General features: G+C 35.1%; 1 protein-coding gene across 1 annotated transcript in view; it reads left to right on the top strand.

Annotated features, from left to right (window-relative positions):
- Positions 1–6,326, top strand: part of LOC139511163 (protein mesh-like) — a 41,533-nt gene extending 35,207 nt beyond the window's left edge. Inside the window, exon 18 of the mRNA XM_071297737.1 lies at positions 5,820–6,326. Within this exon, the coding sequence (XP_071153838.1) occupies positions 5,820–6,034 (215 nt within the window). The 3' untranslated portion in view covers positions 6,035–6,326. The remainder of the gene's footprint in view (positions 1–5,819) is intronic.
- The last annotated feature ends 12,075 nt before the right edge of the window (positions 6,327–18,401 follow it).

The raw sequence follows: 18,401 nt of genomic DNA, 5'->3' as shown, positions 1-18,401 counted from the left end.
TCACAGGCTATACAATGATCTTCAGTTCCTTCTTTGTATATCTTATATCTTAGAGGTTGTAGAATATCAGTTCCAGTTAATAGTTTGATCTTAGTAGGTACTCTCTTGCTGTCTCTTGGAGATTGGTGCTTGATTCGCAATATTGGATGTATTTTTCCTGGCATGAATATATCACTGTTAAGGTATCGAAGGCCGGTATAGAGCTTAGCTAGAGATGTTGTTCGTTCAATCCAGTAGGCATTGATACCTTTTTTAGCTTTATTTAACAGTTCATCCTTTTTCATCTGAATATCTAGCCAATCACTTGCATTTCCTAGGTCGTATTTTAGCATGATTGTTTTTACTTGAATAAACCAGCTGTTACTATTCATTGACTTGATGCACAATTGCCTCCTTGCTAGTTGTTTTTCTAAACTTTCGTTGGGTTGGGTACATACATTTATGAATAGGGTCATGACCTTTAAGTGTATTTGCGCTTCTACTGGTAGTATTCCCGTCAAGATGTTAATTGCCGGATCTGGTGTATTAGTTGGTAGTGACATCAGTTGCTTGAGCATTTTCTTTTGAAATTTTTCCAATTTCTCTAGATCTAGAGATTGTGGTGTTAGTAGATCCATTCCATATAATAACACCGGCAAGATGTAGATTTTAAACAGGTGTATTATAGTTTCCATGTCCAGTCCATTTTCACCATGGAAGCCACTGCCAAGTAGAGCATAAGCACTTCTTCTTGATTTTTTTATATTCTCCTCAATATTTGCTATGATATTTTGTTTCATAGAGTTCGTTCGGATTATTCCTAAATGCATAGCTGAGTCAACTCTTGGCATAATAGCTTCATTCAATGTATATTCTTCCAGTTGCGTTTCTTTCTTTGTTGGCTTAGGTTTGATGTTAATAGCGACGCTTTTTTTTTGGCTGTAGTTTATATCCTTCCATGCCAGCAAAGGTGTTTGCCATATTGATTTGTACTTGCATATCGGTTGTCTTTTTGCTCATGAGTGCGACATCATCTGCACATGCGCTAGTATTGCAGAGTATATTTCCAATTCTACATCCTAAATTTGATGTTTCCAGCATGTTAAGTAGAGGATTGATGTAAAGCTTGTATAGATCCGTACTTAGGATCCCTCCCTGGCGTACTCCTTGTAGTACATTAAATAGCTCTGAAGTTTTGCCATTCCATTTAACTGCACTTGTTGCATTTGTGTGCATACTCTGAATGATTGTCCAGTGTTTATCATCAATTCCAGCATGATAGAGTCGCTTCATTAGATGGGAATGTATAACTACATCAAAGGCTGATTTTGCGTCCAGCAGTACAAGTTCATATTCTTGATTGTTGTCTTTGGCTTCACGGTATATTTCTTCGACTGGTAATGCTGCATTTGCCGGTCCTGAGCCTGCTGTAAATCCTCGTTGAGTTACATTTTGTGTTTTAAGTACTGCTGGGTTGATCCTTAATTTCACAATTGTTTCTATCACTTTGTTTAGTACCGGTAGTACAGTGATTCCTCTGTAATTTGTTGCCATGTTTTTATCGCCTTTGTTCTTAAACACGGGGGTGAGTAATCCCTCCTTTAGCATGTCTGGCACCTTGCCTTCTTTGAATATTATGTTTATGAGGTTCAGCAGCAACATTTCCAAATTTTTTCCTGCATGCAATATATGTTCGACAGTGATTCCATAGATATCAGCTGATTTTCCTTTATTAATTGATTTGATGGCCTTTTGTAGTTCTTCTAGTGTGGCCGGTGGTATATTCTTATCTTTCACCATCTCTGTAATTAATCCTATTTCATATTCTACTTGCTGGTGATATTGTCTATTCTCTAAGACTGTAGATTCCTCTGGAGTTGCTAGGTTTCTAAAGTGCTGTTTGAAGCCTTCCATAACATTTTGCTCACCAGACATACATATGTCTCCTACGTGCAGATCCATGATAGCATTACCCCTGTTCTTTCTATTGCTCTTTACAAGTTGATGGAATAGTTTTGTATCCTTTGTTCTTGTTTCCATTATGCGTTGTTTCTCAGTATCTTTGACTTTAGCATTTTCAATTCGCACCTGTCGCCTAAATTCCTTTTTAGTTCTTAATCTTTGTTGGTATATATTATTTTCAGGGTCCTTTATTTTTCCTTGCTTGACCCACTGCGCATAATATTTACGCATCTCGTCTAGGGCTAACTTTATATCTGGAGACCATACATTCAATTTAGGTTTTGCGTTGTACCTAGGCTTGTTTGCGGCACATGTAGCGGCAGCATCATTTAGAAATCCATGTACCTGCTCTAAGACGGATGTAGCTTGTTCTAATGTTTCTAGCGGCATGTTCAGTATAGAATCTGACTGTTCATTTGTAATGGCTACATATAGGTCAATATCAACTTTATCCCATTTGACAGCTCGGTTTGTACAGTCCTTAGTTAGATTTTTGCAATCAGCATCATTCGAGATTCCATATAATATTTTCATTTTTATAGGATGATGGTCCGACGTGTTGTTCATAACGCTGTTCAGCACTTGCTTGTGTGTTGGCTTGATTTTTCCAAGTTTATGTAGGAAGTAGTCCAATTCTGAGCATTCTTCTCCATTGACCTTTACGAATGTCTTTCCTTCATTGTCGTATTTAAGTCCAGTCTCTTTTACAAATTTTTCCAGATAGTCCTTTCTCTTATTTATTCTATCGATGTTTCCTAAGTCTTCGTTTAGATCTCCTCCAATTATTATGTAATGTGTATCTTGATATTTTAGCACTATTTCATTAAGTTGGTCTATAGTGTCTTTAAATTCCTCATAATGATCTCGACTTCCAGTTGATGGCAAATAAATAGATATTAATATCAGATTGTTATTATCTTTTCCTAAGACTTCCACGCATTGTATACGCTCTCTTCCGTCATCTAATGTTTTAATTATACTATCCAAATTCATTTTCCATATTATAGCTACTCCTCCATAACCTCTTGGCAAATATATCGGTGGGAGTGGATCATACTTATCCACACCTTTAGCGGCATAGTTCACATTTGCATCGATTTCTCCTATCAGATTTAATTGTCCTTCGAATAGCCAATGTTCTTGAATAAGTACAAAGTCATTTTGTCTAATCAGATCCCTAACCGTTGCACTGCATGATTTAATACTTTTACAGTTGAATGATACTATTTGCAGTGTAGTATTTGAGGCTTCTGTTGGTTGTGCTACCTGATCTGCCATTGGAGGCTTTGTTGGCCTAAAAAATGCTGTTGGTGATTTGGAATTAACGGGTTGGCACTTAAGACTTGTTGATTGAGATTAGTTGACTCTATGTCAGAAACATCGGTTCTAGCACTATTGTTTCTGCTTTGCTCGTTACGTCTCCGGTCTTGCACCGTAACATGTTTTCTATTATTCGGTTGTATGTACTGAGGCCTGTTGATTGATGTTAATTTTTGCGGCAATGATGGTATAGTTGGTCTTTCCTGTGGGGCAGTATTATGTACGAATGGCATCTGGGTTATGATGATAGGTGTCATTTGTCCTGTATTCTGGTGAGCATTATACATAGGCGGCGGAAAGTTGTACCGAACAGTATCGTTGTTGTTGATAGCATCAGGGCCTGAGACTTGTCCTCTATGGCCTTCATTTACATTATATCCTGATGTCATTATATTGCACCCTGGTTTTAAGCTTGTAGACTCTATTCTTGGCGGGTAGTTCATATTTACTTGTGCTACGCCGTTGCAAACTTTGAGAGGGTTCTGGATGACCTCAGGGTTTGTAGGTACGCTCGGGCTTACTGTTGAGGCTATATTCATTGCAGATCTACCATTTTCTTGATTACTTTCATAGCTTGGGTTATTGACCCTATTTTCATGATGTATGTCTAGTCTTTCATCAGTGATGTTAAGGCTCTCTGCTACTTTCTGTAGCTGATTTTCTACCTGATCCATAACGAGATTTGTTAATTTTTCATGGAAGGCTAGTATTCTGTTGTTAATTTTTCCTTGCATTTGTTCATTTAATGGTGTTGAATGCCCCATACCTTGCGGATTACTGATATTAGTACTAGTGTTCATGTCAAGTCTACGTTTCATTGTATTGACTAATGATTCCAATTCACAATTCTTGGATTCTAGGTATTGGCAACGAGTTTCCAGGAGCACTATTTTAGACTGTTCTTCTTTAAATATTTTTTCTTTCATTTTCAGATGTTCTTCTGCCTTTCGCAATTTAAGTTCTCTCTCACGGATCTCTCTTAGTTTTACAATTGCAACCTCATCTTGCTCAATACGCTCTGATGTTGATTGTTCATGAGTTGGGAATGGATCAAGGTTTGTCCTTTGTGTTGTTTTTTTCCCATTTCTCTGGTTTGTCTTTTTCTCTTGTGCATATTGTTGGTTGTTATTTGCTATTTCATGATTGTTATGCAGTTCCTGCCTTTTAGGCCTATTTGTTCTTATAGTAGCCGTCTCCTGGGATTGCTCTGGGTTGTTTTCTTCATTTTCAGGCAATTCACAAGACTTTATAAATGTTTGGCTAGTATCAATCTGTTCATTTTCATCTTGAGTTGGTTCCAGTCTTTCGATTGTGTTGCAGCAGGAGTGGCATGTGAGACTGTTACCACTGATTGTCATGCACTCAGGATGAGCTATATCATTACAAATATCACAGATTTCATATTTATCTTCCATTATGATTGTGTCACATATATTGCATGTTTCAGGACTTTTTTCAGTTGAGTCATCATTACGGCTACTGCTTATTTCTTGGGTGATTGCTGGTACGTCATTGTGATGGTAAGACGTTTTACTGTTTTCACCTTTTTTTACTGGAGACAATACTTTTTCTAATATTTTCAGGTTGACATCTTGGCATATTCGACATGTGTAGTCTTCAAGTTCTTCCTTTTCTAACAATTCGATCTCCTTTGTTGAGAGGCGTTGGCAGTTGTAGTGTACCCAATGTCGGCCTGAGTTACAGAATGTGCTTTTTGTTCTACAATTCTTGGTACATTTGAAACATTGAATGCTGACTTTTTCATCTTTATCTGCATATTTTGGTTGTACTCTTTTTCCTTGTAGAGCTTGTTCAAGTTTGCTTTTCATGATCTCATTTAATTCTATCAAGTATCTGTTTTTAATGACAATTTAGTCCTTCAATTGTGAATGTTTGTGACGGCGATGCAGTACTTGTCGAGTGATTGTGTGTGATGGCGATGTAGTATTTGTCTTGTGATTGTTTGCGATGGCAATGTAGTATTTGTAACATGATTGTGTGTGATGACTATGTAGTTTTTGTCACGTGATCGTGTGTGATGGCGATGTTGCATTTGTCACGTGGTAGTGGGTGATTACAGTGTAGTATTTTTCAAATGATTGTTTGTGATGGCTATGTAGAATTTGTCAGGTGATTGTTTGGGTTGGCGATGACGTAGGTGTGAAGTGATTATTTGTGATGGCGATGTTGTTTTTTGAAGTGATTGTTCGTGATCGCGATGTCAATTAATAAATTGTGGCGGCGAGATAGTATTTGTCACGTGATTATTAGTAGTGGCACTGTAGTAGTTGTCACGTGATGCTTTGTAGTGGCGCTATAGTATTTGTCACGTAATTGTTTGTGTTGGCGATATAGATTTGTCACGTGATTGTTTGTGATAACGATGTAGTATTAATTTTGTCATGTGATTGTTTCTGATTTTGATGAAGTATTTATTTTATCACGTGATTGTTCGTGATTATGATGAAGTATTTGTCATGCGATATTTTTAAAAGTTGTCTGCTTTATTTGAACTCACATGTTCTCTTTGGTTATTCCCTATACTTTTGTATTTTTAGTTTCAATGCAGACTTTACCATCTCAAGCGGACACAAAGATTTTAGTGCAGGTTGTTTTGCCAGTTGTGGTGGCTTTAGTCCTATTAATTATAGGAATACTTGTAGTCCGACGTGTGAGAAATATACAAAAATATGATGAAGATCAAACGAAATATGAATTTGTCAAAAATTCTAATCAGAAATTAGATAGTGCGTGCTACACTACTGTGATGTAGATTTGTGCGATTTTAATATTTTTACCAAACATTTTCTCGTTTTTTATAATCTTTATCAACATTTGATCTAATTTTGTTGAACTTGTACACCCCGACTAATTGAATAAATACAATCATTTACTGTATGTACAATATTAACTGTTAGATGTACATTTAATATTGTTAAATTTATAATTACTTACTGTAAGTTGATTAATGGGGACATTTTGTCAATTTTACAGATGCGTTTTGCCTTTATGTTTATATTGATGTACGAAATATTTTGTTATCTTAATACTTGTATTTAAGTGTGTATTGTATTTCTCCTTTACTTGCGTATTCAATATATATTATCCCTGTATTATCCATGCCTTCAATGTAAAAGCTCAAGTTATAAATCTGCGAAAAACATTATGTATCGCTCTGAAGAAAATCCCTCAGGTACCTATATGAATCGCCAATATGTGAAATCTACAAGTACAATCATGTTCTGCTGATAATTAAATCCTTCATCTATCTTCATGTATCGCCGATAAGTAAATTCTACAAGTAGCACCATGTATCGCCAATTGGTAAATTTTACAAGCAGAATCATGTATCGCCGATAAGTGAATTCTACAAGTAGCATCATGTATCGCCGATAAGTGAATTCTTCGGGTATCATCATGTATTGCCGATAAGTTAATTCTACAAGTAGCATTATGTTTCGCCGATAAGTAAATTCTACAAGTACTATCATGTTCTTCCGATAAGTAAATCCTTTAGATATCATCATGTATCGCCGATAAGTAAATTTTACAAGTAGCATCATGTATCGTTGATAAAAGAGGGACGAAAGATACCAGAGGGACAGTCAAACTCATAAATTGAAAATAACTGACAAAGCCATGGCTAAAATGAAAAGGACAGACAAATAATAGTACACATGACACAATATAGAAAACTAAAGAATAAACAACACGAATCCAACCAAAAAATAGGGGTGATCTCAGGTGCTCCGGAAGGGTAAGCAGATCCTGCTCCACATGTGGCAACTGTCTTGTTGCTTATGAAATAACAAATCCGGTAAATAGTCTTATTCGGTAGGTCACATTTATGAAAGGGAAGGAGATTGTAGTTACGACGTAATGAACATATCCGATATCATTTGTGAAACGGTTATTCTGTAACGGTCAACCAACTCGTGATGGCGTCCGTAAAATTTACGAAGAGATGATATCAACTTCACCATTTGGAACTCTTGATTTAATAGCTTCCTTGTGAGCAACAACCCTCTTTCAAGAAAATCATGATAGGAAATGCAAGCACGGGAATATCGTATCAATTGGGAGATATATACACCGTATGCAGGTGCTGCTGGAATGTTGCTACTTAGAAATGAAGTTCACAATTGGATAGCTGAAATCATCTCTTTTGTCGTAAAGTTTTGTTATCAATCGACCCTCATTGTCAATTTCTAGATGTAAGTCAAGATATGAGACCGACTTAACTGTATCTGTTGTATCCTTTATCTCTAGTTCAATAGCATAGATGCGTTCGACATAGTCACCAAAATTTGAATTATTTAGTGAAAGAACATCATCTATATAGCGGAAATTAAAGTTAAAGGATATTGCTAACTTCTTATCTTTCATCTAAGAAGTTCCTGTATAAAGTCAGCCTCATAATAATAAAGAAACAAGTCGGCAAGAAGAGGGGCACAATTCGTTCCCATCGGAATGCCGATAGTCTGTTGAAAAACACGTCCTCCGAACGTAACAAATATGTTGTCAATCAAGAAATCAAGCAACTTGATAATGTCAGTTTTAGAGAATTTTTTGTTTGAATCAGAGTGATCCTTTACAAAGTAGGATTTATCCTTTCTTAAGACAGGATACTTGTATCTTCGTTGGCCATTCTTTTTTATGAAACAAAGCAATATCAACTCTTTCAATTTGTCTTTTAGTTTGGAATGTGGAATACTTGTATAAAGTGTAGAAAAGTCAAATGTTTTAAAACTATTACAAGATGAAAGAGAGTTAGATTGTATGTACTCGAAAAGATCTTAAAAAATTTTAAGTTTCCACATCTGATTCACGCCACCTCTACGACGAGTGCCACCTGTGGAGCAGGATCTGCTTACCCTTCCGGAGCACCTGAGATCACCCCTAGTTTTTGGTGGGGTTCGTGTTGTTTATTCTTTAGTTTTCTATGTTGTGTCATGTGTACTATTGTTTGTCTGTTTGTCTTTTTCATTTTTAGCCATGGCGTTGTCAGTTTATTTTCGATTTATGAGTTTGACTGTCCCTTTGGTATCTTTCGTCCCTCTTTTTTCTTCTAGAATAGGCAGTTTCACAATAACTTTGAAGCCTGTCTTTGATTGCTAAAAAAATAGATGTTAATAATTTAGAAAGAGGTTTCGTGGAGCACTTGGAAGACCCAGCAATATACCGTTGTTTGTAAGGACACTTCTGCTGTTTAGGCGTCCAATACAGGATTAAGTTAATTCTACAAGAAGCAACATATTGCGTTGATGAATAAAGTTTACAAGTAGCATCATGTATGCCGATAAGTGAATTGTACAAAAATCATTATGTGTCGTTGATGGATAAAAATTCTTCAGGTTTCATCATGCATCACCGATAAGTAAATTCTACAGGTTTCCTCATGCATCACCGATCAGTAAATTCTACAGGTTTAATCATGCATCACCGATAAGTAAATTCTACAGGTTTCATCATGCATCACCGATAAGTAAATTCTTCAGGTTTCATCATGCATCACAGATAAGTAAATTCTTCAGGTTTCATCATGCATCACCGATCAGTAAATTCTTCAGGTTTCATCATGCATCACCGATCAGTAAATTATACAGGTTTCATCATGCATCACCGATCAGTAAATTATACAGGTTTCATCATGCATCACCGATCAGTAAATTCTACAGGTTTCATCATGCCTCACTGATCAGTAAATTCTACAGGTTTCATCATGCATCACCGATAAGTAATTTTTACAGGTTTCATCATGCATCACCGATCAGTAAATTCTACAGGTTTCATCATGCATCACCGATCAGTAAATTCTACAGGTTTCATCATGCATCACCGATCAGTAAATTCTACAGGTTTCATCATGCATCACCGATCAGTAAATTCTACAGGTTTCATCATGCATCACCGATCAGTAAATTCTACAGGTTTCATCATGCATCACCGATAAGTAAATTCTACAGGTTTCATCATGCATCACCGATAAGTAAATTCTACAGGTTTCATCATGCATCACCGATCAGTAAATTCTACAGGTTTCATCATGCATCATCGATAAGTAAATTCTTCAGGTTTCATCATGCATCACCAATCAGTAAATTCTTCAGGTTTCATCATGCATCACCGATCAGTAAATTCTACAGGTTTCATCATGCATCACCGATCAGTAAATTCTACAGGTTTCATCATGCATCACCGATCAGTAAATTTTACAGGTTTCATCATGCATCACCGATAAGTAAATTCTACCGGTTTCATCATGCATCACCGATAAGTAAATTCTACAGGTTTCATCATGCATCACCGATCAGTAAATTCTACAGGTTTCATCATGCATCACCGATAAGTAAGTTCTTCAGGTTTCATCATGCATCACCGATAAGTACATTCTTCAGGTTTCATCATGCATCACCGATAAGTCAATTCTTCAGGTTTCATCATGCATCGCCTATAAGAAAATTTATAAGTCCAAAGAAAGACAAACAAAACTACCACTAAATTTTTCAAACGATTTACCAAAGAAAAGGTAAAATATTTCAAAAATTCTAGAGAAATGGCTTTTAAATGAACAAAGAGAAAAGCTAAAATCGTGAAACTTGAACTTGACATGTAACTTGTCATGATAAGACAATAAACCAAATATCAACCATGTTGACTTATTTGCAGATCCAACTGTGCTGTTTGCAGTTATCTCTAACTATTTTTCTATTTAAGATAATAACCAAAAACTGCAAAATTTCCTTAAAATTACCAATTCAGGGCAGATAAATCTAAACCTGACGAACAATTCTACTCATGCCATTTTTTCTCTAAATGGTTTAGTTTCAGAGATATAATCCAAAAGATGCACAGGTTTAATCCACCATTTTCTACGTTTGAAAATGCCTGTACCAAGTCAGGAATATGACAGTTCTTGTCCATTCGTTTTTGATGTGTTTTGTCATTTGATTTTGCCATGTGATTATGAGCTTTCCGATTGGATTTTCCTTTGAGTTCAGTATTTTTGTGATATTACTTTTAACCCGATGTTCTATTGTAAGCCATGGTGGCCATCTTGGTTGATGAGTTGGTACATCAGATATATTTTTTAAACTTGATACCCTAAGAATGATTTAGGGTAAGTTTTGTTTTATTTGGCCCAGTAGTTTCAGAGAAGATTTTTGTAAAAGTTAACAGATGATGATGAAGACGGACAACAGACGCCAAGTGATGAAAAAAGCTCACTTGGCTCTTTTGGGCCAGGTGATCTAAACTAGAGGCGCTAAAGAGCATGTGTCGCTCACCTTGGTCTATGTGAATATTTAACAAAGGAAACAGATGGATTTATGCCCTTTTTGGCCCCTAATTCCTAAACTGTTGGGACCAAAACACCCAAAATCAATCCCAACCTTCCTTTTATGGTCATAAACCTTGTGTTTAAATTTCATGATATTTCTATTTACTTTTACTAAAGTTAGAGTGCGAAAAACAAATGTCTTTTGACGACGAAGACGGCGCCAATGTGATACCAGTATACGACCAAAAAATTGAAAATTTTTGCGATCTTATAAAAATAAATTGTCAGCTTATCACCTAAAGTCAATACAACATTTCTTCATACATAATTTAAAGGCAGTGTAAGGGAGGTAATTCAAACATTACATTGTACTTAATATTGTCCAATAACCAAACAAGAGTGCACACGCTGAAATGTCTCGCCTCCTTTACTAATCATTGATATTATGTTGATAGTCCTAAATATAAAGCTTTATTACAAACTGTCACATAAACTTAACATTAACAAAGAAAACTAAAGATTTACCAATGAACCATGAAAATGAGGTCGAGGTCAGATGAACCATGTCAGACAGACATGTACAGCTAACAATTCTTCCATACAACAAATATAGTTGACCTGTTTCTTATAGTTTAAGAACTACAGACCAAAACATAAAAACTCAACACTGAGTAATGAGCCGTGAAAATGAGCGACTGACATATAGATATAAAATATTTCCATACACCAAATATAGTTGTCTTATTGCATAATGTGTTAGATAATAAGACCAAAACTCACAAACTAAACTTAACTATAACCACTGAACCATGAAAATGAGGTAAAGGTCAGATGACACCTGCCAGTTGGACATGTACACCTTACAGTCCTTCTATACACTGAATATACTAGACATATTGCTTATAGTATCTGAGATATTGACTTGACCACCAAAACTTAACCTTGTTCACTGATCCATGAAATGAGGTCGAGGTCAAGTAAAAACTGTCTGACAGGCATGAGGAAGTTGCAAGGTACCCACATACCAAGAACAGTTAACCTGTTATTTATAATAAGAGAGAATTTAATATTACAAAAAATCTTAACTCTTTTTTCAAGTAGTCACTGAACCATGAAAATGAGGTCAAGGACATTGGACGTCACGTGACTGATGGAAACTTTGTAACATGAGGCATCTATATACAAAGTATAAAGCATACAGGTCTTCTTCCTTCTAAAATATAAAGTTTTTAAGAAGTAAGCTTACGCCGCCGCCTGATCACTATCCCTATGTCGAGCTTTCTGCAACAAAAGTTGCAGGCTCGACAAAAATAACATTGATTTAACCCCCTTTTTTCACCCTAATTTCTAAACGGTTTGAGCCATAACCCCCCAAAGTCTATTCTTACCATCCTTTTGTGGGAAGGAAACTTGTGATATAATTTCAGAGATCCGTACTGTCCCACTAGTTACTGTCTGGAAATTAGAAACATTCTTATTTATGCCCCTTTTTGGTCCCTAATTCCTCAACTTTTGGGACCATAACCCCAAAAATCAATCCCAACCTTCCTTTTATTTGGTTATAAACCTTATGTTTAAATTTCATAAATTTCTATTTACTTATACTAAAACTATTGTTCTGAAACCAAATGTCTTGCACAACGCTGACGAGGTGATACCAATATATGACCACATAAATTTGTCGTATAAATTTGTTTATAGTATCTAATAACTAACAAAAAAACAAAACTTATCATTGATTAATGAACCATGAATATGGCAGGACATGTCTACCTGACAATTAACTCATACACCAAATTATAGTGGTATCTGAGGAATAGACCAAATCACAAAAAACAAACATTGTCCAATAAACCATGAATATAGCAGGACATGTATACCTGACAATTAACTCATACACCAAATTATAGTGGTATCTGAGGAATAGACCAAATCACAAAAAACAAACATTGTCCAATAAACCATGAATATGGCCAGACATGTATACCTGACAATTAACTCATTATAGTGGTATCTGAGGAATAGACCAAATCACAAAAAACAAACATTGTCCAATAAACCATGAATATGGCCGGACATGTATACCTGACAATTAACTCATACACCAAATTATAGTGGTATCTGAGGAATAGACCAAATCACAAAAAACAAACATTGTCTATGGAACGCCAACACTGTCTTGTTATGACCATTTTCATTATATGATGTGCATTTACCTTTATATGATGTGCATTTACCTTTATATGCTGTGCTTTTACCTTTATATGATGTGCACTTGTCATTATATGATGTGCAAACACCTTTATATGATGTGCACTTGTCATTATATGATGTGCAAACACCTTTATATGATGTGCAAATATCCTTATATGATGTGCAAATAACCTTATATGATGTGCAAACATCATTATATTATGTGCAAACATACTTATATGATGTACATATATACTTATATGATGTGCAAATATACTTATATGATGTGCAAACATTCTTATATGATGTACAAACATTATTATATGATGTGCAAATGTACTTATATTATGTGCAAAGATCCTTATATGATGTACAAATGTACTTATATTATGTGCAAAGATCCTGATATGATGTGCGAATATACTTATATGATGTGCAAAGATCCTTATATGGTGTGTACATATCATTATATTATGTGCAGTTTCCCTTATATTATGTGCAAACATCTTTATATGATGTGGCTGTGTCACTATATTATGTGCTTGTAATCTTATATTATGTGGTTAGATTTACTTTATTATATGATGTCGAAACGTCATTATATGATGTGCTTTCATCGTCGTTATGGTCAATGAACATGATTACGATTAGAATGATTACTGTCTACGTCATAACTGATTCCGATCTGCTTCTGTAAACTATTAACCCGACTCAAATATGTGTCTATCGCTAGCGAAAGTGCAATTTATAGGGAAAGTGAGACAAAGCAATTTAACAAAATCAACGTTTCAAACATTTCGGTTGAAGACTAAGATCAGTTAATACAGGAGCTAGTTGAAGAAATTCCCGGCTGTGGAGAAAATGAAAACAAATTTAAGAGCATTTTATAGCTTGCTATTCGGTTTAAGCATAGGCTCCGTGTTCAAGGTCGTACTATGACCTATAATTGTTTCCTCTTACAAATTATGACTTGGATGGAGAGTTGTCTCAGTGGCTCTCATATCACATCTGCTTATTGCTATTCATTGCAAAAGACACCATTGAAATCACAGTCTGTTTCAAAAATATTAAAATTATCTACTGATGCATAATATGGCGAGATGGTTTGTTTTATAAAATGTTATTGAATAATATTAATCTGTAAATGGTAAGATGTATAATGTAGTATTGAATATGTACAATGATATTAAATCTAGTATACAAAATGTATCATATAACCTATGCTACTAAAGGAAAAGACCGATTTCATTGAGTCGCAACTCCTCTAAAACCATACCAAGTCGGAAATATTTGTGATATGACGTTTACATGTAGTGTTTTTTACTTTTAATTTTGCTTTGAACCAATCTTTTTTCCACAGGAAACGCCAATTATGTGAGATAATACCCAATTTCGAAGACTGCAAGCTTAGTCGACGTAGTGCCCGCAAAATTCGAAATGGCCATGTGGGTAATTATAAAAAAAGAAAAAGTGGTATCTTAAAATTTGCTAATGAGACAACTCTCCACAACAGACCAAATGACACAGAAATTAATAACTTTAGGTCACTATACGGTCTTCAACAATGAGCACATAATGGCATATACAGATTGTTTATTTGCAACTTATCTTAATGGAGATTTTTGTAATTGCTAATACAATTCTGAAACATGAGTACTAGTATGTCAACAGATTTGGAGTAGCGTCAACGATTTCTGAGATACAAGGGGTTGATTCCTGATGAAGTGTTTTAGATTTAATGTTTCGTCCGATTAGATCGGATTTTTCCAATTGTGCTACTTATTTTGATCCTTTTCGGTAATGAAAAACGGATTTTACGTAGACGATACAGTTATTGAGTTAAAAGGAAAAAAAACCCACTGAAAATCACACTTTGCCACACTTATCCAATTTAGGGTATTTAATATTTCTATTTTCCAACCGAGATAAATGGGGTGACGCCGGTCTTTTGCATTTTGTTCCTCTTTTTCGTCTCTTTAAAAAAATAGAATAAAAAGCATTTGTCATTACTGTGTCCACCTTATTATATATTTAGTGTGTCATCACTCTTTGTTTCAACACTTTCCCACTCGCTGGCATCTCCGTACAGCGGATATAGGTACTAACCAAGGGGTCGTGATCGATTTTTCGTCTGACACGGTACGAAAATCTTTGTTTTGTTAACATTATATCAATGTGTACTTCAATCTAAACATATTTTGTTGTTTTAATAAATGATTTGGTCGTAGGTTGGTGATTAGAGAAGTCTCACTATTTGCCCAAAACAAGAACCCTTACTAAAAACATGTGCAAATACTTCATATACTTGGCGCTCGTCTCATCCGATATGAATCTGGGTTCATTGCAACTCTTTATCTGATAGAAGGCCACTGTTTGTGCGTAATAAGTATAGCTGTTTCAATAATTGGCATTGAAATATTTTGTACATATGTTATTTTTCGATATTTCATTCCGACAAGAAGCATTGTGTATAGCTGACCACATGAATCCTTCTGTACGGTGCATAGTTAAATGAATGTACGGTAAATAGTTTTTCACGCTTCGAAGAACCTATAAAGCTATATCCGCTGTTCCGATGATACACGGTAGTAATTATAATTCGGAATACTTTGCTTGCTTGTGACAATGGTGTTCGACAAGGAGAAAACTTATCACCTTTCCTATTTTATTTACTTTTGATTGACTAAAATAATTTCTTAGTGACTAAAAATATTACAGGACTTAACAGAACTATAATACCAGAAGATCTGGAAAGAGAATTAGAAACATATCTTAAGTGTTTTGTTATATTGTTTGCAGATGGCACGGTGTTGTTCGCTGAAACAGCACAGGGCCTGCAGACTCAACTCAATGCTTTCCATGATTATTGTAAGGCTTAGAACTTGAAAGGAAAGTTGACCAAATTAAAGTCTTAGTGGTTGTTTTTTTTGGACGGAAGCCAAAAAATCTCTGATTTTCTTACAATGATACTAACATTGAGATGATAAAACAATATAACTATTTGGGAATTGTTGTTACTGAAACGGGAAATTTTAATATGACAAAAAAACATTTATCCGATAAGGCTTTAAGCCATGTACGAAAACTTGAAAACAGGAAGGATGTATAAGATTTCTGTAAAATGTCAACTTTAGCTTGTTCGTTTATAAAAAAATAATTTAAACAGGTGCGTTTGTCCTCCAGCTGGCTTAGTAATTTTGAAACCTCTCTCTCGTGTTTTGTAGATACTTTAAATAGCTATTATTTTTATCTCTGTATACTGATGTCATACATTGACTTTGTGAGATTAGATATATAGATTTAGAGGCCATAAGTATACCGGTATGGATGATTGATTGACTGTTATTTAGCGCCACTTTCAACACTTTCATGCTATTTCGTGGCGGTGAGTTTATATTGGTGGAGAAAGCCGAAGTGCTCAGATGCTTCGTTTGGAAAACAGACAATTTTGGTCAATTAAGATTGGAATCGAGCTTACCTGCCACGTGCGGGATTTGGAATCACACACCTAAGTGTTGACATGCTAGTGATACAGCAGTTCGACTACTTATAAAAAAGAAGATGTGGTATGACAACTCTTCACAAAAGGTCAAAATGACACAGAAATAATTAACAATTATACATGTAGGTTACCGTACGGCCTTCAACAATGATCAAAGCCCATACCGCACATTTAGCTATAAAAGGCCCCGAAATGACAATGTAACCACTCGAACACCGAGCGCTTATCACTTTCACCCGACATGGATTAAAGGAGATATGGAATGAACCTGAACTCGGTGCATTACATTTACGTGCAGCTTTTTTTCATGTTTTTGTGCATATATTCCACAGTTTCAACTATAGATGATTAAGGGTGGATTATTGAGGTCCAGCGGCAAATTGATATATGCATATTCGTACAAGAACATGTTAATGTAATATGAATATTAACCCTGTTTTGTACTAGACCGACACCCTGAGCCGGATTTTTTAACATGCTAGTTCAAAAGGTAGCATTCCGAAGGAAGACATTTATATCACCTTACCCGAACACATTTTTCTGATTCCGACCGACCAGCTTTTGCTCTTAATCCTTTATACCGCGTGCTTATATAATTAGCTGGGAAGCAGCATGTAATTAAACAGGACTAACGTACCGACCATTGATATTTTTATGTGAGGGGGGGGGGGAATTGTTTTGTAAATGTTTGATTCTAAATTTCTTGAAAGAGATTTTATCTATTTCAGAAGGGAAGCGAAATAGTTTGTTTCCATTTAAAATGAGGAAAAAAAACCAATTATGAAACTTTTTTTTATTAATTTCGAACAAGGAAATACACGTGCTCCTTCCCTCAAACTAGAGTCGGTGTTTAACACATTTATTTATTAATATGTAAAGTACAGGTCATCTGTTTAAGCTTTGGATACAAGGATCTGACAACACATAATTTTATTTTCTGTCCTTGTATATATTACATTATCCAATGAAATTTCTGCCTTCAAATTTTTGAAGGTGTGTATCAATCCAACAAAACCAGATAATTGAGCGTTTTTAATCTGGTGTCTAAATGAACTTAAAACACTGCATTTATTTATTTTTTTAACTGAGACCTGTTGTTCTCTTACAGATAGAGAGTGAATTTTTCAAAGTGAAGATTTACGGCAGCGGCTTTTAATATTTTGCGTTTATCCTGGAAACATAATAGATTTAAAAAAAAAACAAATAGTGCAATGTGTCTGTTATATACTCTATAGTAAATGTTCTTTTTGGGCAATTTTGGCTTTTCAGAGTTTTGTTGTTTTATTGGCTATTATCTTGATAACTAATAATAGAGAAACCTTTTCTTGCAAGGTATAGACAAGAACATATATAATAAAAGTACTGAAGTATGAAAGTTGTTTGCGACTTCAGGGAACTTAGTTTGGATTTGCCGTTTGTGGTTTCATTAATATTTACCACACCTTCATTCAATAATAGCATCAGATGAAAAATTCTCTGCTAGAAGAAATTGTTGAAACTAAATTTTCAGGTTTTAACAATTCAGTTGAGCGAAACGAGGCGTAAAGATTGATGACTACGGTTGACGAAGAATTCGCCATAACATTATACCACGGCAAATTTATAACTATATAAAATTGAATGCCACTTTTCCATTCCAAAAAAGATAAAATGAAAGGCCCCCTTTATTTCTTCCTATCCCCTCTTTTTTTTGGGGGGGGGGGGGGGGGGGGGTTGTTACAAATGACCGGTTGCTTATATTAGCCATTACTCTATCAGAGTCCGATTTTTCCCCAATTGTTTGTGTCAATCTTGAGAATATATAAAGAGAAACTCGAACAGATAAAATGATCAATATTTACATAAATGACAATACTAAACTTCGTGCATTATCTTCTTATAGAAAAATGATAACGTTAGGTATACCGAAATTGACAAATATAATGCCTTCCCTCGTTAAAACGATCATAAAGCATGACATAAAAGAATTATTTATTAAATTTAATAACCTTAACCGTATTGTAGACTTCGTATGTTTATTATTATAGACCCGTCGATTTAAACAAAACTTTGCAATTCATATATATTTTTACAATTTTCCAACAATATCAGATGTGATTTTTTGCATCTTAAAACGAGGTACTAACATGCCAAGGGTTATCTCAAGTCTCAACCATTTTCCAAACA

Source organism: Mytilus edulis, chromosome 2 (assembly GCF_963676685.1).
Source record: "Mytilus edulis chromosome 2, xbMytEdul2.2, whole genome shotgun sequence".
Taxonomy (NCBI): Eukaryota; Metazoa; Mollusca; class Bivalvia; order Mytilida; family Mytilidae; genus Mytilus; species Mytilus edulis.
Note: the sequence above shows the minus strand (reverse complement) of the source record. Positions and strands in the feature narration are given on the sequence as shown.